At 41.4% G+C, this 9,556-nt stretch overlaps 1 protein-coding gene across 1 annotated transcript; it reads left to right on the top strand.

Annotated features, from left to right (window-relative positions):
* Positions 1 to 3,230: 3,230 nt before the first annotated feature.
* Positions 3,231 to 4,613, top strand: htr1aa (5-hydroxytryptamine (serotonin) receptor 1A a). The gene has a single exon (XM_080468386.1). It carries the CDS (start codon positions 3,257 to 3,259, stop codon positions 4,538 to 4,540), a length of 1,284 nt encoding a protein of 427 aa, XP_080324512.1. The 5' UTR covers positions 3,231 to 3,256; the 3' UTR covers positions 4,541 to 4,613.
* Positions 4,614 to 9,556: the final 4,943 nt, after the last annotated feature.

Raw genomic sequence — 9,556 nt, 5'->3', positions numbered from 1 at the left:
CTGTTTCCCTCACAGCTGGTCTTCCTGTAAGCTTTTCTCCCCGCTTGGCCAGGCCTCACCACTTGCTCCCCATTGCTCGATCTTCCCTCTCCCGATGGATCAGCGCTCCTCTGCCGTGGTGCCACGACCTTTGAGCACACAGAGTGAGTTTCATTGTTAAAGTTTTCTTCACTGCCTTCCTCGATTCCACCACCTCCAACGCTACTCGAGACATTCACACAGGAAGCTCCCACGTGGCCACTCATGACAGCACTTTCAAGCCCTTCAGTTGTCAGCAGAGCAGCCAGCTAGCCTGGTATTCCTTCCATCATGTCTCCCTCAGTTTCCTTTCAGTCCCCAGCTCTTCTGAATGTATAGATTTAGGTTATATTTTTAGGAGCTAGAAATACTGTTCCACTGCACAGGAGGTGAGCAGCTCAGCTCTCTAGCCTGGACTATCCTGCCCTTGTCAGCCCCCCTGGGGCATTCCACACTGTTGACACAGACAAAGTCCCTGCAGTGAGCCCATCACAATAGGTGCACTGTTTGTGGCCTCTCTATTGTCCCGTGTGCCCTATAGAAAATACACCACTATGCAGGCACTGAACTCACTAAAATAAGGTGAAAAAGCCAGAGCCACCTTTTTAGCTCATGTACACTACCATTGCGTCAGCTTTTTTCACTCAGTGGTTCATAAACCGCTTCGACCCAATGAAGTTGGATAAAGCAGATGGATGGCTGGATGGATGGGAGGGAGTGTGTGTGTGTGTGTGTGTATGTGTGTGTGTGTGTGTGTGTGTGTGTGTGTGTGTGTGTGTGTGTGTGTGTGTGTGTGTGTGTGTGTGTGTGTGTGTGTGTGTGTGTGTGTGTGTGTGTGGTGTGAGGTTTTTCTTCAGGTTTGGATCAAGATGTGAATTGATGAATTGATTCTAGCTGAAGGTTATTGGCTAGACTTTCACTATGAAGTGAAGTAAAAACATTTTCTCAGCCATCAAAGCTGCACAATGTTGGTTATCTGCCACATCACAATATCATTAATTCAACTTGAAACCCGTCATTAATACCTACACAATGGCACATCGGAGCTATTGATTGTTTGAATAATCTTGTGCATGAGCAAAAGATATGGTAATGTTTAATGACAATGACTTTTTAGAGTGAAGTTTCCCATTATTGGGAAAAAGATTGTATTTGGCTGTGAGTCTTCATTTAATGTCCTTGCACAAAGGAAGCATCATGCATGATACATATGATGGTACTGGTCTGACTCTTGTGGATCTGCGTATTACCTTTCAGCTTGCATCACGAGCAACAAACATTTACAGGGATTATATATGCACGTAAGTGCTGCCCACATCACTATCAGAATCATGAACATCCCCTCACAAAACACATTCATGTCTGCAAGCAACCAGCACCTGGATTGTCAAAATGTCCCAATTGCACATATTCCGAAGTGGGAAAAATGGTTAGGGATAATGTAAAATATTACATTGATCTACTCAAAGGTTTTTGGGGGGAGCTGGAGTTGTTCCCAGCAACGATACAGAAAAGCAGGTTAAATAAACAAAGACAGGCCATTACAAACACAGACATGGCAATGGCCAAATTAGAGTTACTAATTAGCCAAATGCACATATTTTCAGACTGTGGGACACATCTTTAACACACAGGGGAAAAAAATATACAAGCACACAAGAAGAAAATGTAATCTCAACACAGAAAGGGCCAAGGTCTGGATTCTCCCTTTCAGCATTTGTGTGCACTCAAACACCAACGGCAGCGACCACTGGGAGAAGCGTATAAAGGTTCATTGTCTTGCCCAAACATACTTTGGCACATAAACAGACAGAGCAGGTTATCGGACTGCCAATATTTGGATCCAGTTTTCTATTTTGAATTAACTATATTATTTTCACCATATCTTTTACACTTACATTTATTGTTTTCTCTTCATAGGACTATGCCAAAATATCAATCCATCATTTTAATGATCAGGTTTATGGGTTTTAATGTTTATAAGGGCCTTTCCTGACAACAGTGAAGTCATAATTATAATAGTGGAGCAGATTTGTTGCTGTTATAATTCTGGTTATTATTTGTTGGAATGATTCTGGTCCTCTTTCTCTACAAGGTCCACACTTCATCCTTGCAATAAACAACCCCAACCCCCAACCCCCCACCCCCTACAAACACTTCTCATATACGCCCTTAAACCATCAATGTGTTCATGTCTTTACTTTTTAGTGGTAATATTAGATTAATCAAATTAACTTTGGGCAAATGCACTGAATGTCTCGAGCTTCCTCACAATATCGGTCCTCATTTTGTTCCCACCGTGTTCCTCCGGAGCGCACTAAGCTAAAGGCAAGCGTTTGAACTGCCTCTGCGGTTTGTTATGCTGGCAGTTGACAGCAGATGGCAGCAGTAATCCTTCCTGGACTGCGGAGAAGCTGTCCTTGGTCCTGAAATTACCTTTCGCTTTCAGCGCTCAGGGCATTTTCTCCTTTCTCTCAATCTTGGTTCAAAGCACAAAGCTGCACCCGTAAAGACTCTGCCTTTGTCCTGATTCCACTGAGAATATTTACCTGATAAAAACAAATTGGTTGGAATAAAATTGTCTCAAAACAAAAGTAATTTTAAACTTCTTTTTTTCAATCTTTGTTCGGTTAAAAGCTTAAATTCCAACAGCCTGAAAACCAATTCGCCCTGTTTGTCTATGCAAAATGTTTGTATTTTTAAAATAAATCCGCCCACAAGAGTTCGTCCCTGCTGTCACACTACTCCTGACGAGAAGGTTAAACTGAAAAAAAGTTCTTAAAAGGAGCTGGTCGGTGATTCCAAAAGGGTAAAATTAAGTATAAGACATAAGCAAGTGGTGCGCTGCACTCTCACCAGCTGTTTGCAGTGAAAAGCGGCGCAACAAGAAGAGCGAAGGCACAAAACTCCAGGGCGACCTCCTCCCGGTCTGACGTACCAAAACCAGTTGGTATAAATGAATTCACGGCGTCACCAAGCTCAGATGATTCGCAATACCAGTGAGTGCACCCGACTGTCAACACTCATGGGCTACAACACACACAAACCCCCCCACACACACTCACACACGTCTGCGTCATGCGTCCTGAGAGCGACGGCACGAACTCGGTAACTCCGATGGACAAGGTAAAACGCACAGCCGCAGGAGTCTGACGGGCTGACTGCCTCCTGCCTGTTTGTACAGTTGCTTTTACCCCACTGTTTTGGGAAAGTTGCGCTCCCAGTGTGGCCGCGCACTATGGATTTTATAACTACAAGCGGCAACGACAGCAACACAACCAGCGGTTACCCTGGCGGAGTGGACGTAGTTGCGGACTGGGACCGGGGTGAGAATGGCACGGGGTCTGGGTCTCTGCCAGATCTGGCGCTAAGTTACCAGATTATCACCTCTCTGCTCCTGGGGGCCCTCATCCTCTGCTCCATATTTGGCAATGCATGCGTCGTGGCGGCGATCGCCTTGGAGAGATCTCTCCAGAATGTGGCGAACTATCTGATCGGATCCCTGGCAGTGACAGACCTCATGGTATCAGTGCTGGTTCTGCCAATGGCAGCCCTCTACCAGGTTTTAAATAAGTGGACTTTGGGGCAGGAGATTTGTGATCTATTCATCTCTTTGGATGTACTGTGTTGCACATCATCCATCCTACATCTGTGCGCAATTGCCTTGGACAGGTACTGGGCCATAACAGACCCTATTGACTATGTAAATAAACGGACACCAAGGAGAGCTGCGATCTTGATCAGCGTGACTTGGCTAATTGGTTTCTCCATCTCTATTCCGCCTATGTTAGGCTGGAGAAGCGATGAAGACAGGGCGAATCCAGACGCCTGCATGATCAGCCAGGACCCAGGCTACACGATTTACTCCACGTTTGGGGCTTTTTACATCCCTCTCATTCTGATGTTGGTCCTGTACGGGCGTATATTCAGGGCGGCTCGGTTTCGGATTCGGAAGACGGTGAAGAAAACCGAGAAGACAAAGACGTCAGAGAAGAGCTTGACCGTGTCCCCGGCCATCTTTCACAAAAAAACCAACGGGGAAGCCGTCGAGAAGGGCTGGAAGCGCAGCGACGAGTCGAAATCCAGTTCTCCGTGCGTAAACGGAGCGGTGAAGCATGGAGACGAGGGCGAGTCGCTGGAGATCATAGAAGTTATCAGCAACTCAAAGACGCACCTGCCTCTGCCCAACACTCCGCAGTCTTCCTCACAAGGTTATGAAAATATGAACGACAAGAACTCGGGAGCTAAGAGGAAGCTTGCACTGGCCAGGGAGCGTAAAACGGTGAAAACACTCGGGATCATCATGGGAACTTTCATCTTCTGCTGGCTGCCTTTTTTCATCGTCGCTCTTGTGCTGCCTTTCTGTGCAGAAAGCTGCTACATGCCCGACTGGCTGGGCGCTGTCATAAACTGGCTGGGCTACTCCAACTCTCTCCTTAACCCCATCATATATGCCTACTTCAACAAAGACTTCCAAAATGCTTTCAAGAAGATCATTAAATGTAAATTCCACAGACCCTAAACCACGCAATGAAAAACTACAAACTTAAAAGTGGACAAACCAAGCAGCAGTAAAATGTCCACTGGCTGTATTGTACAGCAAAAAAAAAAAAAAAAAAAACAATACACAGAAGTTGATTCAGGGACAGTCTCTTTCAGAGCGTGTGCTCCAAGATAGTGTAAAAATAAAACCATCGACGAAATGAGACCAGACAAAACACTTTCGCTCTTAATGTACAAGCTCATGTTTAATCAGTGTTGTAGCTACAGTATATAGCCTATATGCGAAGGCAGCCATTCTTGTATTGCCATGCAAAACGTGTCATGTGCTGATTCAATGCATTTTATCACGAGGCACGAAGGGTTTTCTGTCCCATGTCACGAGCTTTGTAGCACCAGAACAATAAAAGCAATCCAAGTTTGTCATTAAGAAATATGAGTCCATCTTTTTTGTTTAGAAAAAAAAAAAAAAAAAAAGAGTAAAGAAATGAGCAGGCCTAATTTTGAATGATCACAGTCTCACTTTTTTCTTCATATGGATTATGAGGGATGGGACATTACTAATGTTGAGAAAACTTATCAGTTTGCTTTGGCAGGCTGCACAAGAACAAGAAGAAGAGGACGATGATGATGATGATGATGATGATGATGATGATGATGATGATGATGATGGGGGAAAACCAGGTTATCAGTGCTGGGTATTTGAAATATTGCAGACAATAGGTATTGAACAAAGCCAACTATCTATCATCTGACCCACTTCAGAGTTGAAAGTAAAAAGAGATGGGCTTTTCTTTATTATTTTTTATGTGAGAAACACACAATCAACAGCATGCGAAAGAAAATAAAACAAAAAAAGGACATATCAAAAAAGTTACCTTTTTTTTTAGAGCATTTGTAAAAAAAAATTAAAAAATCTGAGTTGGAGAGACAGCTTATTACATAATTAGCATCAAATCATTCTGTTCAATTTTGCACATGTACTCATGATAAGATAGGGTTGCTCTGAAAAGAGAGCAAATATAAACATAATAATTACTGCACGACTTGCTCCCAAACAAATTTGAGACAAAAAAATTTACAGCAGCTAAAATGATACAAGCTGTCAAAACATTAGAAGAGGAAGGAGGAGGAAACCAACTTTCAAGCAGAAGCCCCCAGTGAGCCCTCCCCGCCTCATAAGATGGGTGGCTATCTGACTCATTCGTATGGCAACATATCAAGCCCAAAGCATTATGGGTCACTCAGGGTGTCAGACAGGCCGGCTGAGGACAGGCAGGGATGTGAGAAGCAGGATGGCAATTTAGAGATGACACCTGTGGCACACAAACACTTCCAGTCAAGAAAGTGGTGTGATACTCACAGAAACACATGCTCCATGAGCTCTTAAAAACAGTTTGCTTTCTTTCCATTTGTTACTTTGGTAAGAATTATTTTTATCTTAAAATACATTGAGATTCAAGGATAATCTTTATTTGACTTCTACTGTTATACAGTTCCATCTTCCAATACAGTTTTTTCATCCCATAAAGAAATCAGTTTATAGTCTTTTCATAGTTAATAAATGCCTGTGTTTGAGAATATTTATGGTTTGGATTATATATAGGATGACTAATCACTCATTGTTATTAATAATAATAATAATAATAATAATAATAATAATAATAATAATAATAATAATAAAGCTTATATAGTTTTCAGTTGTTTACTGCAATATAACAAGGAAAAGCATATTGCAGTTGAAATACATGAAACAGACAGAAGAAATAAAATAAATACATTTTATTTATAAATAATTAACAAATCATTTATAAATATTCGAGATGTTAGTAGTTGTTGTCTTTGCCTTGTCTTTGAGTTTAGCAGATGGAGTTTTGCACAGTGTGGAAGCTCTAATAGCAATAGCTCCATCACCCTTTTGTCAACAGCTGTGACCTGGGAGCAGACATCCACAGATGGCACTGTCAATACCCTTTGCAGTTTCTGTCTCAAGCAATGTCGTGATGAAAACTGATGTGAATTCAGTACTCCCCAGTGCTCATTATAGTATGTAACATTATCCACACTTGAGGGGAAAACACAATGAATACTGCATATACTGTATGTATTGTGTATTCTTTTAATTACCAATTGATCAAGTTCTAAAGCCTCGTTCATGCAGGAATGTAGTGCTTTTAGTTTTTTTGATTATGGCAGAAATCAGATGTATTCACCCAAAAACAGTTACTTGATTGTTGCAGCCCTGATAAGCACTTACAATGGCATAACTGAAATAATACAAAAACCTTGTGAACGGAACAATTCGCAGTCTGCAAAGCAGCAATGTTTTCAAGTCATTGAGAGTTCAAATTTAACTGTGGAAAAAAACTGAGGTGGAGAGAGGAAGTTATGAAAAACTCTCCATCTCTCCATCTCTCCACGCTTTCGGATTTCTCACGTCATCTAGTCACTCAGTGGTGGGCTAGTACCACATCACAGTGGTCAAAACACTTCATGGGAAGTGAATCCCATAACCGTGACCTCTCGGTCAAGGTCTGAACTTGTGACATGCTCGGGGAAGCCCATAGAGTACTGAACAAAATCCAGTACAATGCTCAGTTGAGAGTCATACTCTGTGTAAAGACCATTAAAATCATTACATATTCATCCTGATAGGCAGGATTACAAAGCAGCTGACCTTTTTTGAACTATGTTGTAATATATGTAATTAGATTGTAGCACTACGTTGTTTAATCCTACTCATTCTAGGATTCTCAAATGTACTTTAGGGAGGTTGGTGCTGTGTGTCATAATGCAGCAGATTTCCCTCCAACCTGGCAACGTCAGAGGATTACGAAAGAATATTATTCCATTAACATACAGATTAAAGACAATGGCAGACGCATTGTCTTTTGGCCTTAAGGTGTGAAATCTGACAGATTCTGCTGGACGTAAAGGACCTTTGGTCTGATATGGGGAAGGCTTTACAGTATTATGTGTCAGAGTGCTTGTGTTTTTTCCTTTATCAGCAGGACATATTAAATATTTATAGATGTTGTATGGAAAAGGTAACACAGGAAATTACAGTTATTCTGAAGGAAACTTTGTCATTTTAAAGTGACATTTAATTTGGCTGCATAATTTCTGCTTTCTTCGCTGTGCTACTTTGAAATTGATTGTACTGGTCAATATTAAACAAAAGCTGGCACCCGAAAAGGTACTGGCATCATAGGATCTTGGTTTTTAATAACAGCATACCAGAAACTGCCTGCAACACAAACTAGCAATAAAGTATGTATACTTCAAGGTTTAGGATCTAATAGAATGTATTTGTTCAGATTTGCTGGTCTGACTGTGCAGTTCAACAGAGTCTTCGCCATTACATTCATCACTTTTTGTGTCTTATTCTTCTCTTCAGTGGCCTTTGGTGGCCTCAAGGTCACATCCAATGAAACATTTTCTTTTATAATGTTTCAACAATCACAAAATTGCAGGTCAAACAGCAGATTTTAAGTACGAATGAAACTATTATGCCACTTTATGTCCACAAGAACAATATAACTTTGTACACACAGACAAGACTGTATATACGAAGGAGGCAATTAAAGTAATTTCTGTTGCCCAGTGATGCCCCGTGATGAACTGGCAACTTGTCCAGGTGTACCCTGCCCGAGCCCATAGTTAGCTGGGACCGACTCCTCCTTCTCCCAGCCACCCTGAACAGGATGAAGCAGCATAGAAGATGAATGGATAGCAGTTGTTCAATGCAACAAATGGATTACCATTTGAATAAAGTTGACTTTAAACAATTGTGCTTCATCATTAAAAAAGACAACTTGTTAATAGAGTCTAGCATCACGGAAAAGTTAATTGAAGCAACTTTCTGCAAATTTCCTTTGGAATGATCGGGTGAATAGAAACAAAGAAAACAGTGGTTAAGACTGCCAGACATCAAATAGAAATCTCTCATACTTTTGTAAGTTCTGAATTTGTTGCATACATTTGATTTTCATTGATATAATATTTCTGCTTTTATACAAAATACAGCCACACATTTTTGATGACAATTCATCTCATAACAGTTAAAATTAATCAAGCTTAGTTCTTTTACATTACAATGAAAATTAATGAAGGTAATTGTAATCTGTGTTTAATTTTGCGAGCGCAGTGTTAAATGTGCATGTCATTGGCGTGAAAGGAAAGATTATATGGTGAAATCAAAGTGAGGAATGTGGATGAGCAGACAGGAATACTGAAGGAAACCATGAAGAAAATCATACCAAGAAAACACACGATAAATTAGAGACGGGAGAAAAAGGTCGCAAAGTGAAAGGCGAGATGAAACGGGCTGAATCTAAGAGGAAGTAAGAGAGAAATAGATGTGACTGAACATTCAGCACAACACATGTTTCTGCTTCGCCCCCTCCTACTTGAGGGTCTTTTTGATCTGTCAGTTTTTTTTCAGGGATATCACAGCCCACAGCTCACCACACACCGGAGGCGCTGTCTCCCCATCGAGGCCTGAAAAGAGAGGCAGCGAGGAAAGAGCGCTGCAAAACTCCTTCTGACATGGAGAAATGAGGGTTTGGGTGATTTTTAGATGTGCTTATTTTTTACTGCAGAGGTTACTTGCAAACAGATGCGTCATTTCTGTTCCCCAGTGTCGTACAAATGTTGATGGATAGAGGCCTACTCGCTCGCACAAAAACCTCTCACACAAACCCATCACTGTGATGGAAACTGGTATTTAAGGACAAATAGACCCAAAACAGTAAAAGTAAACAAAGTGTCCATTCTGCCACTTGCTGCTTTTACAAACAGTTTGAGTGCATGACAGAGACGAAGCGTTGCACCCCACCGCTGCTGTTCGTATAACAGCTGGTGAGGAACGCTACACCTCAGCTTCAGAGATCTTTGGAAACACCTCCGCAATAATCCCACCATCAAGAGTAAAACACTTGCTACACTGCACTTCAATTGAATCCATTAAACTTTCTTTTTTTTTTTTTTATCTATTATTGTCTTCTTTTCTCTCGGAGGATTGTTCAGTGTCACTTGG

Source organism: Lipophrys pholis (assembly GCF_963383615.2).
Source record: "Lipophrys pholis genome assembly, chromosome: 7".
Classification (NCBI taxonomy): Eukaryota; Metazoa; Chordata; class Actinopteri; order Blenniiformes; family Blenniidae; genus Lipophrys; species Lipophrys pholis.
This window is presented reverse-complemented; position numbering and strand designations above follow the sequence as displayed.

Coding starts and splice junctions, on each gene's coding strand:
- htr1aa (XM_080468386.1), top strand. CDS start 3,257: ATGGATTTTATAACTACAAGCGGCAACGACAGCAACACAACCAGCGGT.